The sequence below is a fragment of the Canis lupus genome, chromosome 2 (assembly GCF_003254725.2).
Source record: "Canis lupus dingo isolate Sandy chromosome 2, ASM325472v2, whole genome shotgun sequence".
Lineage (NCBI taxonomy): Eukaryota > Metazoa > Chordata > Mammalia > Carnivora > Canidae > Canis > Canis lupus.
In genome coordinates this window covers 17152064-17174392 of record NC_064244.1, presented here as the reverse complement: position 1 = coordinate 17174392, position 22329 = coordinate 17152064, and the positions used below count along the sequence as shown (strand labels likewise).

General features: G+C 40.9%; 1 protein-coding gene across 11 annotated transcripts in view; it reads left to right on the top strand.

The window, feature by feature from the left end:
• CACNB2 (calcium voltage-gated channel auxiliary subunit beta 2) overlaps positions 1–22329 on the top strand; it is a 380949-nt gene that overhangs the window by 249137 nt on the left and 109483 nt on the right. For 10 of the 11 annotated variants that reach the window (XM_025445586.3, XM_025445587.3, XM_025445589.3 and 7 more), the window contains one exon: positions 10434–10553. In XM_025445586.3, coding sequence (XP_025301371.1) covers positions 10434–10553 — 120 coding nt within the window. Of the gene's footprint in view, positions 1–9053; positions 9592–10433; positions 10554–22329 lie in introns of those variants that run through there. The other variant, XM_025445591.3, reaches the window with a different exon arrangement.

Genomic DNA, 22329 nt, shown 5'->3' with positions numbered 1-22329 from the left:
TCTTCCTTCTGTGCTGGCTTGATTTTTTTAAACACTCCATCTTGCTAGACATGATATGTATTGTCACGTTTTCTGCTGTGAATTTAAACTCTATCCCTACAGGAATGGCAGGGCTAGTGCATGAGAAGGAACAGTCAGTAAACAGTCATACAGCATGTCATATTTACAGTGTTTTTTTCCAACCATCTGTAAGAAAATTTTTAAGAATATCCTTTCTAGTAGCACTGTTTAGTTTTTTGTTTTTGTTTTTGTTTTTAGACTCGTTTTGAGAGGGTGCAATTAGAGTGAGGGAATATTTACATGACCTGCCTATGGCTACATAATGGGTCGTTAGCAGTTTTAGGATTGGGACTTTAAATCCCTGGAAAGAAGAAGTACAATTAATGAGAAAAGGATCTCCATAGAAAATAAGCTTTAATCATATTTTCAAAATATAAACTCTCTCCTACATTCGCTGGAAGAAGGTTGCAATATAAATTTTAACTATAATGACTTATTTTAAGTGGCTTCTCTGCTATGGAACATGTTTATTTAATCTACTGATCATAGTTGACATTTACACTAAGTTAATGAAGTTGGTATTTATGGTGGGTCATGATAAAACACCAAGTATATCTTCGGGCTGAAGTCTTAGTTTTATTCTCTTACTCACTATAGCAAGTATTTATTAGTCATTCACAGCCTGGGTCAGATTGCTGTTTTTTGTTTGTTTTGTTTTTGTTTTTGTTTTTTGTTTGTTTTTGTTTTTTGTAAGGAGGAGACATAGCAATGTTTAGCGATATTTAGAAATGTTTAAGAATGCTGAGGAGGACCCTGTAAAGGAAGAGCTTCAAGATATGGGATGTGAGGGGGATCCCTGGGTGGCTCAGAGGTTTAGCTCCTGCCTTCAGCCCAGGGCATGATCCTAGAATCAAGTCCCACATCAGGCTCCTTGCATGGAGCTTGCTTCTCCCTCTGCCTGTGTCTCTGCCTCTGCCTGTGTGTGTGTGTGTGTGTGTGTGTGTGTGTGTGTGTGTGTGTTTCTCATAAATAAATAAATAAAAGCTTAAAAAAAGATATGAGATGTGAGGGAGAACAAGCTCTGTCTGGTAACCCTTATTCATTCATCCATTCATATTTAGAGAGCATCTATGCTGTGCCAGGTACTATTCTGGGCACTCGGGGGTAAATGGGTGAATGAAACAGAAACAAAAAAAATCTCTGCCCTCATGGTTGTTATATTCTATTGGAGGGAGCTAGACCTTGAATGATAAACATAATAAGTAAATTACATTGTATGTTTGAAGGTAAAAGCACCATTTAAAAAATTAGTAGAGCTGGGTAAGTGGAACTAGAGATACTGGAGGGCCCTGGGGATTATGGGGTTTTTTGTTTTTTAGGATTTTATTTATTTATTCATGAGAGACACAGAGAGAGAGGCAGAGACACAGACAGAGGGAGAAAGAGGCTTCTCTCAAGGACCCCAGTGTGGGACTTGATCCCCAAACCAGGGATCACGCCCTGAGTGTGAAGGTAGACACTCAACCGCTGAGCCACCCAGGTGTCCCTGGGGATTACAGTTTTAACTAGGAGGGTGATGGAAGACCTCCACGGAGAAGGTGAGGTCTGCATATAGACTAGAAGGAGTTGATAGTTGGTAGTGTGGGGATCTAGGGAGAGAGCCTTCCTGGTGCCTCTGAGTGATGAGTGAGTTTGGAGCAGAAAGAGGGAGGCTGTGTGTGGGAAGGAGGCTGCAGCAGATGGGTGGAAGAGCACATAACCAGCAAATGAGACTTAGAAGGAGCAGCCAATAGGTAAGAGAAAAGACCGAGAGAGAGTGGTTTCTGGAAACCATCTTGAGAAAGTGAATAAAGGATGGGGAGTGATACTGAACAAACAGGCTAAATGCTCCTGATAGGTTAAGAAGGAATCACACCAAGAACTGCCCTTTGAACTTAGCCATGTATTCACTGATGACCCCTAATCAGCAGTGATGGTGGCCTGCAGGGAGAGAAAACTAGAAGAGAATGGAAGGGAGTATAGGCAACATCTTTGGGGCATTTTTTTCTACAGAGGGGAGCAAAGAAATGGAATGGGAGCTGGCAGAGAAAAAATGGAATCAAGGGAAGGTTTTCTTAGGCAGAGAGGAGTGAGAGCATGTGTGTGTGCTGATTAGAATGACTCAGTGGGAAGACTGAAGGTAGTGAGGTCCACGCAGAGTTTCTGACAGTATCTATACTCACCATGAGTTCCCATGCCAAAAATGTCCTACATCTGATTCATTCACTCCTTTTCCCTCATTTAATTTAAAAATTTTCAGCAATATTTTAAGAAAAGTTAACTCTCCCAGGCTGCAGTTTTTCTGCTTCTTGCCTACTCACTTCCATTTTCATGGCTGAAAGGTAAAGTTTTAGGTAAGAAATTATATAGCATGAAACATATTTGTCATCTATCACCGTTAGTAAGTAGATATGAAAGGCCTAAAAACCTCCCTCAGCACACACCCACCCCACAATGTCATAATTATGAAGGGAAATTATTTATCCTGTGCCTAAAATCCCAAACTCAAATAACCTTTAAATTGGCCATTTAATTTTAACTTTTTCAAAATGGTTCTTTTTAATGGCGTTAAAGTTTGCAAATTTTGTACAGGGGTTCTTCTACAAAAAATAAACAGCCATCATGCCCTTCCTTTAAGGAATAATTTGGTGGTTAACAGTGTTTTAATACATTACTCTTCGTTTTGAAAAATACCACTCTTAAAGATAGGTAAGTTAGTCATAGCTCTGATTTATACTTTTTAATAACTTCAGCTTCAGTGCTCAACACTAGCAACTGTTCCTATCGAACACACACTCAGAAGATGCTTGAATTCCAGCCAGCTTCAGGCAAGATTAGCTGCCAAAATGGCTACTGAAGGCCAGCTTGCCAAAGTTATGTTCATTTTCAGGGAAAAGAGAGAAATTTAAATAGCCGGTTTCTTGACTCCCATTGTTTTCCTCTCCTACTTATCTACTTTCAATTGTAGATAAGTAATGAAAAGAAGGCTTTACGATTTTGCAATACTCTGAAGGAAGGAAATTTTCAGGGTAGCAGCTAACTCTGAATCCTTCTTTGCACAAAACAGCATTACGCTAATGAATGAGAAATTAGCTATTTCATTGGACTTTCATTGTGCCTTTTGGGAAGATAAAATTTGAGGTTCTGTAAAGGGTGTGTGTGTGTGTGTGTGTGTGTGTGTGTGTGTGTGTGTGTGTGTGTGTATGAGAGAGACATAATGTGTGCACACATGGTTAGGTTTTGCAAAGACAGCAAAGAGACTGGAAGTCATCTTGGCATTTTATAACCATCAGAAATAGCTATAGGTGTGCCTGGCAGGCAGAAAAAGAGATGTTTTCAGTCAACAGAGACATTAGTTGCAGGTAGGGGTTTGTTCTGGCTTTTATTTTTATGAACTGATGCATGCCTAGAACTTGAATTCAGATTTGAATTCAATTCAAAAGCCGCCTCCCACCTCTGTTGATTATTAGCTTGGTCACCTCCATGCTGTCACTGAACTTCTCTGTCCCTCAGTTATTTCATCAATGACAATGGAGGTAAAGATTAAATATTACGTTATGTAACATTGGTGAATCTGCCCAGTGCCTAGCACAGTGTTAGAGCATTCATGAAAAATTAGCAATTATTATTATCATCAATCATATACATAGCCTGATCTTAATAAATTGCTCTATTAATGTAATATACCACAATCTCAAAAACAGACTACCTTTAGCTTTTATGAGATAGTGCTGGATTTAGAAGGAAGAAAATCCGAGAACTCTGTTTAAATCTCAGAAGACATGATTTCCCCCATAATGCAGAATTTACTGACAACTTAAATGCCACTTCTACTTTAGAAACTTAAACTGAGATAAGGAGTTTTTCCTGTGAGGTGATGCCACAAAAATGAGAAGGATCCGCAAAATCCTGTATTGCAGGTTTGCTTGAGTGTGTATCTACCCACAGGGCGAGAAAGAGGAGAGAATAAAGAAGGAGAGGCTGAAATAAATACTCTGGAAAAAAAGGAGCATGTTAGCTACACTAATCTTTTTCACTTCCTCAAACTGTTGAGTATTCCTTGTCCTCAGGCCGTAGCAGATGCTATTCCCTCTTCTTTAACATTTTTCTCAACACATCCCAAAGCTAACTTGTTTTTTCTTTCTCTTGTGGGGGATATTTTAGCTTAAATAGTGTCTCAGAGTGTTGTCTCATCACCCTAACTAAAATAGCTTCTGCTCACCATTATTTTATTTCTCAGCGTGTTTTGTGTTTTCTCATTGTGATTATTTTTCTGATTATTTTTTAAAAAACTGGTCTCCTTTTCAACTAGATTATCAGGTTCCATGATGGTGATTTAGCTTTCATCTTTATCACTGTCCTATTTCCCAGCATTTAACTTACAGTCAGAGCACATACTCTTTTGCAAAGTCGTTAAGTACTCAGTAAATGCATGTGGTTGGGTTTTTGTTTTGCTTTTGGTGACATTTAGTCTTTTCCTCATTACATAGGGTAGTTAACAAAGTTTCTAAATTTCCCTGTGCTCTTGAGAAAATTGAAGCTAATATTTTAGCTTTTACATAATCATCAGAGTTACCACACAGAGATGAATTTGCATGGATTTATTACCATCACCTTGGTTAACATTTTCACATTAAGCCAAATGGCAGGCCAATCACACTTGAAAATTTCATTAACTGAATGGGTATGAATGATAATTGCATGACATTTGCAAACTGCAGTGTACAGTATTCATGTAAATGTGCTTCATCTCAATAGTCTCTATCATTTTTTAAAATTTTTTGAGTCAGGGATTGTCATTGTTAGTAAACAGTGTATGGTTTTGTTGTAACCTCAACAATGTAGGGGTCAGTAATTCATTTTCTTAGAGATCCAGACCTCTTCATATTTTTTTTTTTTTAAGATTTTATTTATTTATGAGAGACACAGAGAGAGAGAGAGGCAGAGACACAGGCAGAGGGAGAAGCAGGCTCCATGCAGGGAGCCCAACATGGGACTCGATCCCAGGTCTCCAGGATCAGGCCTTGGGCTGAAGGTGGCGCTAAACCGCTGAGCCACGAAGGCTGCCCAGACCTCTTCACATTAAAAAAAAAAAAAGAAATCATGTTTCTGAACTGTGAAAAAAGGTGATAATATGAGAAATGAAAGAATTATCTCTACCCACTAATACAAGCAGACAGTACAAGGTAAAACTCTTTTCCATTGGTCCTTGGCCTCAGAAGTCTGGACCATTTTGTTTTTTTCTAAAAGTGCAGGCCTGGGGAGTATGGCAGCGGGATGTCTGTCTATCCCATGGCAGGTCAGGAGGAAACCACTGAAATCAAACTTGCCATTGGCTTAGCATACATGAGGAGGGTCATTTGAAGTCTTGAGGGTTTTGGATGGAACATAGATTTATCTAGAAACAGGGTAGCCTTGGGATACTGTGAGAAACTGATTTTGCCCAAGAACATTGGGGTAGTCTTCATATGAAGATTTCCTACAGAAATAGATGACCACTTTGGGATCTAAGATGCCACTCCTGAATAAGCTTATGACTCTTACCCTTTTGGCTTTAAAAGAGAAAATACAAGAACAAGAACACTCAAGAAAAATGATGCTGGAAATATATATGATTGAAATGGTAGAGTACAGCATCAAAAAAGCAAACTTTATAAATATAAACAAATGTGTTCTAGAAAAAGGGTGAAATTTTTATGCAAATATTTGGCATAAATTGGAAAAAGACAAACAAACACTGAAGAGTAGATAAAGAGCATGAGTTAGGGGCGGCTGGGTGGCTCAGTCCAATTCTTGATTTGATTTGATTTGATTTTTAGGATTTTATTTATTCATGAGAGACACATACAAAGAGAGAGAGGCAGAGACACAGGCAGAAGGAGAAGCAGGCTCCCTGCAAGGAGCCCAATGCAGGACTCGATTCCAGATCCCGGGATCACGCCCTGAGCCAAAGGTAGACACAAAACGGCTGACCCACCCAGGCATCCCTGGATTCTTGGTTTTAGCTCAGATCATGATCTCATGGTTTTGAGATCAAGCCCTGCATTGTGCTCCATGCTGGGCATTGAGTCTGCTCAAGATTTTCTCTCTCTTGGGACACCGGGTGGCTCAGTGGTTGAGCATCTGCCTTCAGTTTAGGGTATGATCCCAGGGTCCTGGGATCAAGTTCCGCTTTGGGCTCCCTGCAGGGAGCCTGCTTCTCCCTCTGCCTGTGTCTCTGCCTCTCTGTGTGTGTCTCTCAAGAATAAATGAATAATATCTTTAAAAAAAAAATTATTTGCCCCTTCCCACCATCCTCTCTTGCTCTCTGTCCATCTCTTAAAAAAATAATAATAAATTTTTTTAAAAGCACGAGTTAATCCAATTGACTTATTTTCCTATAAGCTAAGCACAGATGTTTGGAATAAGAGTTCTGAGTAAAAAAAGTGAATGATCCTGGATGAGTTTTGGTAAACATCAGATTGCAAGTTACATTGTGGAACTGTACAATGAGGAATGAGATATATTATGATGCAGAAAAGGAAATATTTGTAGCTGAACCTGTGAGGTACCCACAAGGACAAAACTACAAAAGACTAGCTAATCACATGGTAGCAACCCAAGAGATCAAGGGTACATCTTGTAATGAACCTATTCTGGAGTTATGGAACTGACTGCCAGCTGTTCCTGAGTGAAGGCTACTTGAGGCAGAATGACCCAGAAAGTCCATATGGTACCAAAGGCAAAGGCTTAATTAGATACATTACTTCTAACTGCATAAATCCACACACTCCCAGAAGGAAGCAGATTAATTGTAATGCACATGTTGGGAGGGTGACTTTCAAAAATGCAGGAATTCTGGAGGTCGAAACATGCTGCTTTTTAATAGTGGTTATCTTTTGGGTGGGAAAATTTAAAGTGATGGTTATTTGTGTGTCTCTGTGCAATGGGTTCATGTAAGTTCCATAAGGAAAATATTTTGCCATTTTACTATTATTATTACAGATACAAAGAATGTTGAAAGTAAGTGGCACCTACTATAAGCAACATTTAACCTCAGTTGGGAGTCATATCTCATATTGTAAAAAAAAGCCAGAAATTAATATGTTGTTGCAAATATTAAGAAGATCTTTGCCAAAAGTCACTGTAGAGTTTGGGGTGTTTTTTTTTTAATGCTTTATTATTTAAACCTAGAAAGAGGTCTCAACACGACTGTGCAATTAAAAGCTACATCTGATTATTAACAAATGATTTTTTTATGTTTTTTTTAAGGATTTTATTTATTTATTCATGAGAGGCACAGGCAGAGGGAGAAGCAGGCTCCCTATGGGGAGCCTGATGTGGGACTCTATCCCAGGACCCCAGGATCACCACCCAGCCAAAGGCAGACGCTCAACCACTGAGCCACCCAGGTGCCCCAGCAAAGGACTTTTTAAATCTTATTTTGTTCAAAAGAAAAAGGGATAGCGCACAATTATGTGTATGTTAGGCTCTTCTTATGGGAGGGAGGGGTTCTTAAAGGATATATATTTTTTTAAGATTTTATTTATTTATTTATGAGAGAGAGAGGCAGAGGGAGAAGCAGGCTCCATGCAGGGACTCGCTCCCAGGTTTCCAGGAACACATCCTGGGCCAAAGGCAGGCACTAAACCACTGAGCCACCCAGGGATTCCCAGGGGCAGAGGGGTTCTTAATGACAGAAACTCTGTATCCTCACTGAAATGTGAACAGAACCTTTTGCCAGATGATTGGGTTTTAAATGCCTACACTTGTGACACTAGGGCCTGAGGCCCTTTGTGGAATAAAGTTGTTCTTCCGGGTAATTCTCTACTGTGCTACTCTCGCTATGAGAAACCCCACTGGGAAGAAATTAGGAATCCCCTAGCATGTGTGTTGATGGAGAAGAATGCCAGTGTCCCTTGTGAATTTTATTGGAATAAAAAATTGCAATGCACTTTCTATCTCCCATGCATTTTACATTCACGTCCTAAGAATATAACTTGTTTATTGATTTACGATACCACAATTAAGGTGCATTCAATCAGTAACTGTTATTCTAAAGCCCCTATTCTACTGTATTTTCTAACATTTACATAATGAAGATTGGTCTTAGTCCCCAGATGAAAGGAATTGGGGGAGGGAGGAGGAATGAAGGAAGGGAGAAGTAATTACAAAGATTTTCTTAAAAACCTCTTTCGTTTGCATGAGACTTGACAAAATAACCCCCCCCCGCCCCCCCACGCAAACAAAGCTGTAGTTAGGAATGCGGTGATGGAATTTCATGTTTACTGTAAGAAATCTAGGAGTGTGCATTTCTTCAGAAAACTTTAAAAACGTAAGCCCATTAGTAGCAAAAATGAATAAGTATCATCCCAAGTTTCAGTCACTTTATTTACTTGGACTAAATTATTCTGTAAACTCTTAACTCGAGCTAATAATAAATCAACCAAGCTTTGCAATCTCTTCATAATTGTGGTCCTGACCATTCACACTGTTATTTATTCTAAGGACTTTCTTTCAAACGGTGGTTTCTCAGTTGGAGAAGCAGTTCAAAGTCATTTTGAGCTCGGTTAAACTCGTGGCTTAGAGCTGTGATTACTTTCGTGTCCTAATTAAATGGGCAGCTCTGTCTCCTGCATCTTGTTAGGGAAGTCACAAGCAGTCAAGAGCAGGTTGATGCTTCGACTGATGAGCATCACTCACTCATGGATTCCTACCGTCCAATGCCGTGTGCATAATATTGCTTATCTTTGAATTGCCTCCTGGCATAGGATACGCTCCCTGCAGCAGGACTAATGGAAAGGGATCATTAAATGAAAAGACTGCATGCTTTGTCTTTGAGAGACTGTTTCGACCGAAACCGAAACATGACAAACCTACCATGCGCCTGTTACTATATAACCGAAAAGCCCTTTCCAGCTGTTTACACTTCGGATGCAAAATGGCAATTTGACATAGATTAACAGTGTGATGTAGGCATCTGCGTAAAAAGGCTACAGAGGGAGCATGCCCAGTGCAGTGAGTGCGTCCTCCGCCCTCCCCCTCCAGATCTCCGAAGATAAGGCTTGAACTTTGCACTTGCAAATGTCACTGCATACGTTTTGCACTAGGTTTTTTTAAAAAAGGGTCTCTTACAACTAATTTCCTGTCACAATCCAAGAGCAGAGAGGAGACTCTTCAGAGTAATAAGATGCATCAAGTTTAGAACGACTTGCTGCCTGTCTTTGGATGCACTTGAAGTGTTCCTTATTTTTAAAGCAATATAGAAGGCATCCGAGTGTCTGTTTTCCACTCCCCCCTCCCTGGGATGGGAAACTAAGAACCTCCGTGGATTGGAAGTCCTCCGGGGTAGGGAGTGAAAGCCCCGGAGGCAGGAAGGGACCGAGACGAGGGGCTTGCCCGGAGCATGGATAGGAAAGGAGCCGGGGCGCTCCAGGGCTCAGCGCGCACTGAGGATCTGTGCCCGGGGCTGCAGCTGCGGATGAGAAAGGCGCGGTCTGGCTAATGAAGGCCACCTGGATCCGGCTTCTGAAAAGAGCCAAGGGAGGAAGGCTGAAGAATTCGGATATCTGTGTAAGCTCAGGGGCTTTGGTCCAGGGGAGACTCTGTACTGCCGTTGCTCCTGCTCCTCGTTGCAGTGAGTGCTGCCAAGGGGCTCCTGTGATTTAGTAATAGGATCCTGATTGCGAGAGAGGGGGAGCCGGGGAGAGTCCTAGGATTTTCCGAGCTCCTTTTCCTATGTTGTGATTTATCGCCAGACACGCTATCCCGGGCAGGTGTTTTCTTGAGACAGCTCTGATGAAACGGCTGCCGAAAGCCATTGACAAAAATGTGTGGCTTAAGGATGGAGGGATGCTGGCTGCTGTTCCCTTCCAGTCTTGTCGGTGAAGGAAGCAGGTGAATGGCAAGGTACCGAAGGATGCTGAGGGTTAAAACGGGAGTCGTGGTGGAGGATTCAAGTTGAGAACTCGTTAGATGTTCTTTTCTGGGTTTAATTAATTAATTGATTGATTTTTTTTTATTAGACGTATCTTCTCTGCAGTTGTAAATACGGGCCGTGGCAGGTAGTCTGTTCTTGAAGTCATCCTTGAAACCCCCCTGTGCCCTTCAAGCCGGGCACTGCACCACCGAGCTGCTCTAATGCCAGGGGAACTTGTTCTGGCTTCCAGAAAGGATGGTAATCCGAACCTAAGGCTGAGGAAGGAATGGTAACTCGGTAGGCACCACTATGCTAGGGAAGGGTCTGCAAACGAGAGCAGGGTTTTTCTAGATGGCCTGCCGCAAGATGGATTATTTTCTCCTCTTTTCAGGAATTTATAGCATAATCCAGGAAGCTAACTGCGGTGTCAATGAGACTTTTCCAAGGCAAACCTCATAGATGGAATCTGTTTTAAAATGCAAATTTTTCTCTCCAGGGTTCGGCAGACTCCTACACCAGCCGTCCATCCGATTCAGATGTTTCTTTGGAGGAAGATCGGGAGGCAGTGCGCAGAGAAGCAGAGCGACAGGCCCAGGCCCAGTTGGAAAAGGCAAAGGTAAAACCATTTCTCCCCTGCCAAGCTCTTTCATTGCCAATTCTGCTGGGTCTGTGAAGGGCCACCTGTGGAAGTTTCTTTTAAAGCGTATGTTTGGTCTCTTACAGTATTTCATTGTCTGATTTTTAAAGAACTACAAGAAATGGAGTGCATTTGATTTCCTTGATAGAAAAAGGAAGTGTGATATATTAGAGTGGTCTTGGCTCTTAGGTTGTTTTATAATCCAAAAAGCTCGTTTCTGTGGGTGGACAGTGTAGACACCCAAAAAAGGATCCCCAGATATACAAAGAGGAAGAACCTGCTTCCAGTAAACCATTTCTCTGTTTAGAAAAACAACTTTCTTCAAGGTAATGTGTGTTTTCTTAGGCTTGAGCAATCATTCCCCCAAATTTTACTCCATAGGTGTTGTGTAGTAGTATTTTCTTCTGTTAAAAAAAAAAATGGATTGCGTTATGCTCCTCAAAAATTAAGCAGTAAAAAAAAAAAAAAAAAATTAAGCAGTAAAGGATTTTATTAGTTAAGAATGTTCCTCCCTGGGGATCCCTGGGTGGCTCAGCGGTTTGGCACCTGCCTTTGGCCCAGGGTGTGATCCTGGAGACCGGGGAATCAAGTCCCACATTGGACTGCCTGCATAGAGCCTGCTTCTCCCTCTGCCTGTGTCTCTGCCCCTGCCCCCCATGTCTATCATGAATAGATAAATAAAATCTTAAAAAAAAAAAAAAAAAAAAAGGTTTCTTCCCTTGGAACATGTTCTTTTCCATCCTATAATAAAGTGTGTATATATGGAAAGGGGACTGGAAATCAGATATAAAATCTCTAAGTTAGCAATATTTAGCCAAGACGGTGGTTCATTTCACTGATTGTGAAGGTTCAAATTCTTTTTCCCATGCAGCCATTCAGATGGCAGCTATTTCTAAAAGCATAGATTGTTGTTCAGGGTTACAGTACCTTGGTTTGTGTGATACTGGGTAACTTTGAAATGAGCACATTTCACACGGTCGTTGGTTTTCTTTTGAACAAATTATTGCTTTGGAAAAAGAATAAGTACTGTGTTGATCTTGCTAAAAAAAAAAAATCGGGTGGCATTAGGCACTTTTGCTGGCTGCTTCATCTCTGAGATGAGTAAAATCTCTGTGTGTTGCTATGGGAATTGTGGCTTGGAGAGTCTGGCTTGAATGCATGGACAGCCCTTATGTAATATTCATGGCCTCTAGCACAGCTGCCATAGTAGTTTACAGAGGAACTGCCAGGAGGCCTTGACTTTTAAAAAGCAGTCTTTCCATACATCAAAACAGTGTTCTCACCTCAGCTGGCAGGGAAATCATTTCCAGATCTGACACAGTCTTGACTGCAAGACAAGTCATAAACAGCGGGAACAGGGTGCTGATAAAGCAAGGTGTGGTCTGATTGCCATCAACTAATCTGCTTTACCAGCTTCGCCATTTAAAACATTATGATGAGACGCTATGGAGGAAGCTGGAGGACATTGTGCTAAGTGAAATAAGCCAACCAGAGAGGGATGAATCCCGTGTGATTCCACTTATATGAGGCATCGGAAGCAGTCAAACTCCTAGAAGCAGAGAGGAATGGTGGTTGCCAGGGGCTGGGAGGAGGAGGAAATGGGGAGTTGCTAATCAACAGATATAAAGTTGCAGTTATGCAAGATGAATAAATTCTAGAAATCTGTCCTGTGACATCGTGGCCTAGAGTTAATAGTACTGTACTTCGCACTTAATATGTTAAAAGGGTAGATCTCTTGGTAAATGTTCTTACACAATAAAATTATATATATATATATATATAATTAAGTAATGGAGGAGATTGAACAACGGATGTATGACTAGTAGAGTTCATTGCCACAAGTTTGCAGCGTAGCTAATATATGTTGAGATCGAGAATCTAAATTCTTCTATATTTTGCTCCGGGGTGCAAAGAAGAGTCTGGAAAAAAAGAAATAACAGTCTGTGTTCCAGAAATAAGAGTGTTTTATTTGCACTCATTTATTCATGTGATTTTTTTCACATGCCAAAATTAACCAGTTTCTCAGATTCATATCACATCGTCATACAAACCCACTGCCTTATAGGTTTGGTTTTCAGAATCTTTAGTTATCCAACGGGAAGATTTTGTCCATAACTCAGTGTTGTAAGTCCTCAGAAGTGACATAGCTGCATAGAAATTTTGAATATCTTTTAACTAGCGTGGACCAAAATGTTGATCCCAAATCGAGCCAGGTTCATGTTCCTTTCACACAGACTGAAAAGTTTATCATTACAAATAACCTAGAAGAGAAGAGAAAAATGAAGAGAATTTAAAACAATCAAAGAACTGTTTCCTCTGTTTAATGAAAATGTTTTTTATATCCATTTTTCCCCTTAAAATTAGGTTGATATCTTTTTTTTTGTTTTAAAGATTTATTTATTTATATGAGAAACAGAGCACAAGCAGGAGAGGTGGAGGCTGAGGGAGAGAGAATCTCAAGCCAACTCCACGGCTCAGAGAGGAACCCGACACAGGGTTCCATCTCATGACCCTGAGATCACAACCTAGGCTGAAACCAGGAGTCAGATGCTTAACAACTACACCACCCAGGCGCCCATTAGGTTCGTATCTTAAACCCTTGATGTATTCAAATGAGTTACATTAGGATAAGTGAGAATTTGAATATATTCTGAAAGACCATGGAAGGACTAGGATTTAAGTGTACTTTATGTGAAAATCATGGCTTGGTAGGTCTGGTTTATTAATTCCAGGACTCCCGGAGAAGGAACGCAAAAGGAGAATTAGAGATGTCTTTTTTTTTTTTTTTTTTTTTTAAGATTTTATTCTTGAATAAACCCCAGCTTGGGGCTTGAACTCATGACCCTGAGATCAAGAGTCAGCGTGCTCTTCCAACTGAGCCAGCCAGGTGCCCCTCATTAGCTTATTTTATCTCTTCCCCATCCACCATGGCTTTATGTCAGTATGACTTTGTCGGCCCTATTTTAAAATGAAGCTTTTAAAGTTTAAAAATATATGAATTCATCGTTTAATTTTAGATAGTTTAAAACATTTAGCACGTCCATTTTGGAAGAATCAAAAGTTTTCCACATTTCTGTTGTAACCATCATAGATAGCATCCCTCCAACAGGAAGGCTTTCTCAGTGGGTGCTGTATCTCACTGCCCCCACAGATCACATGCAGTAAGATCACTGTGCGAATGCCTGGAATAAACCTCAGCAGTACTTTCAGATCCTGGCCCTCTTTACATATGAACTACATTACCCATTAATTGCCCTTAAGAACAGGTCTGTGAAATAAAGTGATTGGGAAGTAGTGAAACTAGAGACGCTGCCTTTTTAAATTAAGTGACCTACAAAAGGTTCTATATCCAGGCACTCTGTGCTTCTAGTAAAAGCCGGTACTTTTCATTTGCACTTTATTATGGTTTCTCTTAAACTAGTAAACTCTGCAGTGAGCAAATTATGTATTAATTTTCAGGCAAAGAAAAATCAGCTGACATGACCCTTTTTTTTTTTTTCCTTTTGACTTGGTGTTTTCATCCTAAATGCATGTTTTGTTCCTTTTCAGTTTAGCCATGCTTTGCAAATCTTGCCTTACTTAAGGTGATGCTCTTTGAATTTATTTTTTTGCCTTCAAGATAAGTAATACATGGATTTAATTTTTTCCCATATTGATCATTTTTAAAAGACAGCTTTATTGAGGTATAATTCACTCATTGAAAGTATATTATGTGGTGGTGTTGGGCATATTCACAAAGGTGCGCAACCGTCGTTACAATCGATTTTAGAATATTTTCATTGCCCCTTAAAGAAATCCCATGTTCCGGGATCCCTGGGTGGCGCAGCGGTTTGGCGCCTGCCTTTGGCCCAGGGCGCGATCCTGGAGACCCGGGATCGAATCCCACGTCGGGCTCCCGGTGCATGGAGCCTGCTTCTCCCTCTGCCTGTGTCTCTGCCTCTCTCTCCCTCTCTCTGTGTGACTATCATAAATAAATAAAAATTAAAAAAAAAAAAAAAGAAATCCCATGTTCCAAGTTAGCACTCACTCCTCTTTTTTCCCAAACTCCCTCAGTCCTAGGCAACCACTCTCCAACCTTCTGTCTCTAGATCTATCTGCTCCGGGTATTGCATATAAATGGAATCATGCAGTAGGTGGTCTGTTGCAACTGGCTACCTTCACTCAGTGATGAGTGTTCATCTTGTCGTGCTGCAGCATATGCCAGTATCGTTTTTATTGCCCAATAATATTCCATTGTATGTATATATCGCATTTTATTTATCCATTATCATTCGGTGGACATCTGGGTGGTTTCCACTTTTAGCACTGTGAATAATGCTGTTAGGAACATTCGAGTACAAGTTTTTGCATGAACATATGTTTTCATTTCTCGTACGTATATATCTAGGAGTGAAATTGCTGGGTCATCTGACCATTCTTTTTTTAATTGAAAGAATAACTTTTTTCCTCTTTGCTCTTCTTCTCCAGAACTGATCCCTTCTGCTCAGTATGCAGAGAGACTCTGAGTTAGAAAGTCCGGATGAGGAAGGGATTTGGAACAGACATGAAGTAGGCTCAATGCAGTATTCTTAGTAGAATGGATTGATATGAAATTTTAAATTGACTGTTCTCTCCTCAGTGAATGTCTGCTTATTAAAGAAAATGTATCAGGCACAGTTGGTGAGTACATGGGCTACAAGACCAGAGCCATAAAGAAGAAATAGGCAGCCTGCAGAAAGCGTCTATTGTTAGTTTTGGGAGAAAAGTCTTGGCCTTAAATCATGATGATAGGTAGAGTAGAAGTACCATATGGGACTCAGGAGCATCAGGGTGGGAAGACTGCACCCTGCTGGTAGGAACAGAAAGTCCTTACAGAATGGAGGTGGAGTTTAGCCTATAAATAGAAAGTGGCAAGAGGCCTAATAAGTAATGTAAGCTAATGCCAACATAAGGAAGTGCTTGGCAGTAAGAAAACATGGAACCTTCCAGAGGAAGTTACTTTTTTGAGATCTTGCCAACTTGAAAATGTCTTTATTCTAGCTTTACATTTAATTAATAGTTTGGCTAGGTATAATATTCAGGTATGATGAATATTCTTCTTTGACATTTTAAAGATATTATTTTGTTGTTTTTGCAATCCAGCACTGTTGATATGCTCACCAGTGTCATTTGGGTTTTGTATTTTTTAATTTTCTGCAATATATCTAGGACTGCTCTGCATTTGGTATTTGGAAATTTTGCCTTGGCGAGGCTCTCATTTATTGTGCCCAGCTTCTCATATGAACATTATTATGAAGGGCCAGTCATTTCTGTTCTAGAAAATGACCGATTTTTATTTTGATAATTTTCCCCACTGTATATTCCTCTTTCTGGGTCTCTAGTTTGTCAGATATTTGATTAGAGCTTCCGATTTCTTTCTGAGAAGAAAGAAATCTTTCTTTGTTTAACTGAGTCTTTTCCACTTCTGTCCAAACTCTTCTATTGAAATTTTTATATTTGAAAATCTCTGCCTCCCAAGAGCTTTCTTTTCATCTCTACTTTTATAGTTTCCTGTTATTCCATGGCTGTAATATTTTCACTTACATCTAAGCCATGAGCTATTCATTTTAATTTGTCCGTACTGTCACTCTTCAAACTTCTAAAATATGGAATTATTTTTGCATCCTGGAGACTTTCTTCAAAGATGTGCTTTTTGACTGTCTATATATAATTAAGAGAAAGACATTGTAAAGCCCACTGGAAGCTCTAAGCGCAATGGCAAAGCTTCTTGGCCTCTGGTCTTTTATAGATGGACGGCAGGGGTACGAAGCATGTCTTTCCTTTTGTTTGGTCTGTGTACCCAGACAGGAATCTCCAGCCTCTTGGTACTTTATATTCTCACTTTCTACTCTGTTAAGTGCCACTGTCATCTTCTATCATCTACATTTTTGTCAACTCTCCTCTCATTTCCTGTTCTTTTTATCTGTGGGTTTATACTTTCTCAAAAAAATATATTTTTAGGAAGAAGCATATGTTCAGTTGACCATGTTTTATTCCCCCATATTCATCAGTAAACATCTTGTATAAAAGAAAAAAAATTCTCTCCTATTGTCTTAGCCATGAAAGCCGTAGGCTTTGGGAGAATCTGACCGAATTAGAGATATTCCCTGAACCAGCCTTTTCAGAAGAAAGAAGAAACAGGACGATGTGTATTCACCTTCAATCTGAAGATGACCTTTTAATTCCAAAAATGTTAAACATGTTTTTAAAAATGTGTCTGAGTAAATTCTGTGGGAGATAGGAGTGAAGTATATGTATATGCCTATATTGCATACTTTCTTAAACCTACAAGATAGATTATTGGAGAGAATCCAGAAAACATGTGACAGGTATTAAACTAGAAAGCTATTCCTAGGAAAAAACTGTGTTTTATCGGTGAAAATCCAGCAAGAGAGCTCATCATAGAAAACACAAATATGGTAGACATTCTTAGGACAATATTTCAGGGTAAAATTAATTCCCCATCATTGATCTCAAGGCTGTCTTTTAATTTTTTGCATTGAAAAATTGTCAACTCTCCTTTGCTTATAGCAATTACCTTCCAAATAGAGCTAGAAAACTGGCTAAGTATGTCTAATCTCCGGCAGCCTGGGTTAATTTAAATACACATTAGCTTTGATTGCCTTTTTTCCTACTTGTAAGAAATGAAAAAGTGTGTGCAAGCCCCCTGAAACTGTTAGGCTTCCATGTTAACTCGAGGATGTGACTGGGTAGGTAAGTACAGCCGTGTACATTTGTGCTGTAATCCTGCTCATCTCAAGGGGTAAGTGACAATAATAACAATAATGACAATTATTGCGGTATCATAGCTCATGATAAGGCACTTGGAAAGGTAGAAAAGGAAAATGCAAAGCTAGATGTCTTCAGAGCCTTCTGAAATACTTTTGAGCATTTATGACTCTGAAGTATCCACAGCATTGGATTGGTTCCTGGACTGCCTTTAATGTCAGAAAAATCTTCCTTTGTTCTCAGTTAGCTTTTGCCATGGAACAAACTGCTCTCATCAGCCTAAAGTCCCCACCGTTTTCCTGTAGGTCCCAAATCTCTTCTGTGTATCACTGGCCAGTTGGCAAGTTGGCTGGTGACCAGGTGATCTAGGATGGCTACCTGCAAGTGTGCGGGTTAGCAGCTGTAAGCTTGGGGGCGGGGGGGCGGGGGGGGGGGCCTCCCTCTCCTCTTCTAGGTGGTCTTTCATCCCTCAGCAGGCTGGTTGGCTCATTGTCATGCTGGTCTCAGGACTACAAGCCCACTGGGAGAGAATGAGCCTCAGTGGGGGATCTCTTTGTGTCATGTTTGCCAAGACCCCCTTGGTGACAGCAGGCCATGTGGCTAAGCCTGGAGTCAGTCTGTTTGAGAGGGGACTACCCAGGACCTGGACTCACCTGGAAAATGGCTGCAGCCTTTTTCTGCTGAGTCGGCCATCTTTTTTCTCCCTTCCCTTTTTGGAAAAAGAAATGCCTCCTTGCCTTTTAAAACAAACACCTGTCTGCCCTCCCATCCCATCTTTCTCTTCCTGTAAATGCCAACCTGGATCACACCAGGTTTCATGCCCCTGCTTCCATTTCTTCCCTACCTCTCTGAAACTCCTGTCTCTGTCTCTACTGATCGTTATGGAAGATCTCCAGTGACTTTTTTTTTTTTTTAAGATTTTATTTATTTATTTATTCATGAGAGAGACAGAGAGAGAAGCAGGCCCCTCGCAGGGACTCAATCCCAGGGCCCCGGGATCACGCCCTGAGCCAAAGGCAGACGGTCAACCACTGAGCTATCCAGGTGCCCTATTTTTATTTTTTAAGATTTCTTTATTTATTTTAAAGAGAGAGTGTGTACGTGGGGGAAGGGAGAGAATCCTGAAGCAGACTCCCTGCTGACCACAGAGCCCCACTCAGGGCTCGATCCCAGGACCCCGAGATCACAACCTGAGCCGAATTCAAGAGTCAGCTGCTTAACCCCTTGGCCCCCCAGGTGCCCCTCCACGACAATTTTTAAACCACAGCTATCTTGCCCCTCTCTGTCTTTCATTCACCAGGACTTCCACTTTCCATCTGTGGCTCTGCCCCAGCCTCGTTCCCTAGTGTCCAGAATGTCACGTCTCCTCTTTGTCATTCCCAGTGAGTAGTGCCTACCCCCCCCACCCCCATTTAAAATTGAACTCCCCATTTTTTCTTTCAAATCCTCTCTTTTCTGCATTTTCCAACTTCTGCCAATGTTGACTTCATCCTCCTGAGTTTGAGCCAGGGGGTTGTCCAAGGGTTGGCAAGTTTTTTGTTTTTTTTTTTGGGGGGGGGGTCAAGGGTCAGATAGGGATATATTTTAGGTACTGTGGGTCTTGTGGTCTCTGTCACAGCCTCCCAGTTCAGGGAAACCTGGATTGGGAGCCTGGCCCTGCCGTGGGCTGGCTGCTTGACCTTTTGGTAAGTTATGTGCAAAGCTTAAGTGGAGTTCCAGGGCTAATTGCATGGACCATACATGTCTGGCCCAGGGTTCCCAGTTGGGACTGGGATGGGCACAGGCAACTGGAACACCTGGCTCCTGCCATCAAGCTCAGTGGCCAGTGGGGAGTCTGTATTAGAAGTTATAAAACCATTCTTTGCATCTCTTTTTAGTTGTGCATGGTGACTGTCATGTTCAAGTTACTCGGTTACTCATTTCTAACTGGGTGGTGAGTGCTGTGTGGCCGATCTGCAGGCCCAGCGGCTACGGGAGCCCTGAATGGGGAGTGATGGGCATTTCCTCCATCACTTGATCTTTACAGCAGCTCACTGCATCAGGCCACATGGTGTCCCATCCGTCCCCATGACTGACGCCCACGTCCTATCTCCTGAACTAGACTTTGAGCCCCTTGAGACTGAAGGTGTTGTCTGTGGGTCATCTCACTGGTACAGATCCCTGCCTTCATTATCAAGAGCGGGTTAACATGCCTTCTTGCTCTTTTCATGTCTTCTCTTCTGAGTGACACCTGTTTTAGGAATAAAATTACATATTGGTCTGTATTTCTTTATGGTTATATTTATCTTGGCGATCTACCTATGGGTATGGGTAAGAGTTACACGTTTTAAAGAGAGCCTGAGGGCAGCCCAGGTGGCTCAGCGGTCTAGCGCCGCCTTCAGCCCAGGGCCTGATCCTGGAAACCCAGGATCAAGTCCCACATCGGGCTCCCTGCACGGAGCCTGCTTCTCCCTCTGCCTGTGTCTCTGCCTCTCTCTCTCTCCTTCTCTATCTCTCTGTGTCTCTCATGAGTGGATAAATAAAATCTTAAAAAAAAAAAAAAATCAAGAGAGCCTGATACTCTAATTCAGCACTCTCACAGTGGATTTACAGGTTTTTTTCATGGAAGTTCTAGAGGGCTGAAGTTTGCCCATGTTTAAAATTGCACTCTTGTGCAAGAACCCTTATAAGGACTGTGAACATAATACAGACTTCTGGCTATTTCAAAGCCATAAATGGATTGGGAAGGATTATTATAAACTTTGCAGCTCAAGCTTTTTTTTTTCTTAGAGAGCTGTAACTGAACATCTTTGTTGTATCATTATAAACACAGCTATAAATACATGATTCTTCTTTTTCTTTATCCGATTTGAATGCAGAACAATGCAAAGACCTTTATGCACTGCTTAAAGTTGTCCTCTCTTTCTCGAGTTTTGCTCCAACAGCAAAATGAAAGATGATAGAAACTGTGAAACAATTTTTTCAGTTAGTGAACATTAGATAAGTGATTATGCTATTGAGTTAGGAGCTAGAAGGGAAATCAGAGATGTGTTAGATGTGGTTTTTCCCTCAAGAAACCCATGGTCTGGGGCACCTTGTTGGCTCAGTGGTTGAGCATCTGCCTTGGCCCAGGTCATGATCCCCGGGTCCTGGGATCGAGTCCCTATAGGGAGCCTATGTCTCCCTCTGCCTGTGTCTCTGCCTCTCTCTTTCTCTCATGAATAAATAAATAAATAAAATCTTAAAGAAACCCATGGTCTAATGATGATACCAGACATGTGTCACTGCCTGCCTTGTGTTATATGGTTATATGTTAAACTAACAGCAGTATGAGTCAAGTGCTGTGAGGGTGGTGAGCAGGTGAATTTTAGTGCTGGAAGACCCAGAGGAGGGCATTTGGGATGATAGATACCCCATTATGTGGATGTGTCTTTGGGGACAGAGCCTTGGTTAACCTGCAGCATGCATTTCTAAGGTTAGCAAGATTGATTGCTAATGGAGGAATCTAACAAAAGCTGTTATTTTGGTTTAATTTTGTTTACATCCTACTTAATTCCAATTTACCTTGAACTAACCACACTAAAGTATCTTTTTTAAACTTCTTAACCATTTTGAAGTGTTCAGTAGAGTTAGCTATGTTCACATTGTTGCGTAACAGATCTCTAGAACTTTTTCATCTTGCAAAACACTTCTGTACCTCGCGGACAACAGTTCCTTATTCTCCCTCCCCCCAGCCCTTGACAACCACCATTTTACTCTGTTTCCATGACTTGGACTACTCTAGGTACCTCATATAAATGGAATTCTACAATAGTTGTCCTTTTGTGACTGGCTTATTTTGAGGATTCAGCATGATGTCCTCAAGGTTCATCCATGTGGTAGTATATGAGAGAATTTCCTTTTTTTTTTTTTTTTTTAAGACTGTATGGCATCCCATTGTATAGATATGCCATATTTTCTTTATCCCTTCATCTGTCAATAGACATTTGGGCTGCTTCTGTCTCTTGGCTATTGTGAATAGTGCTGTGTGTTTGTTTGTTTTTTAATCTTGTTAAGCTATTCTATCAGCAAGTAGTAATTAAAGCTCGTTGTATACTGTCTCGTTGTGGAGCTTTCCAGTATATTTTACTTTGCTTGGTCCTTTGCCACTACTGAGTGTGGAAGCGAAGGCAGATAGAGTTACCCATTTTATGAATGAGGAAATCGATGTGGATATAGAAAGCTCTTGCCCAAGGTCATTGAACTCTTAAGTGGCAGAATGAGGACAAGGACCTAGGCTTTTGGTAGGATTCTCTTACTTTCTTTCACCTAATCAGTGAGAAAGATGTAAACCTGAGAGTGCACTAATGTTGCCTCTTTGTTTGATGTTCTGGAGGGATTAAAGGATTAGCATATTTTTTTCTTTAATAATAGAACCCCCACCAAAAAAAAAGCAACTGTTACAACAATTTTAAAAGTAAAAACACCACCTCTGCTTTTTTTTTTTTTTTTTTTTTTTGCTGTTGAGTTAGCACAATTGGAGTTCACAAAGAAAATACTCATCTTCATTCCCACCTTTTAAGTTTTTGCTTATGGTCCTTTTTTTTTTTTTAATTTTTATTTATTTATGATAGTCACACAGAGAGAGAGAGAGAGAGAGAGAGAGGCAGAGACACAGGCAGAGGGAGAAGCAGGCTCCATGCCCCAGGAGCCCGACATGGGATTCGATCCCGGGTCTCCAGGATCGCGCCCTGGGCTGAAGGCAGGCACTAAACCGCTGCGCCACCCAGGGATCCCGCTTATGGTCCTTATGCCACTGATTTGGAATGAGTACAATTTTACATTTGAACATCATGTAAACAAAAATCTTGAGTTAAAATTTCTCGAATCTACTCAGTTGAGAAGGGAGGAGCTCTCGGGATGTATGCTTGCACTCTATTCTTGGTTCGATGGAATATGCTTGAAAATATTTAAATAGGATCTTCCTATAGAGAAACAGAAAAATAATCAAATATCTAGGAATATGTTGTAAAGAGAATGTTGAGGAAAC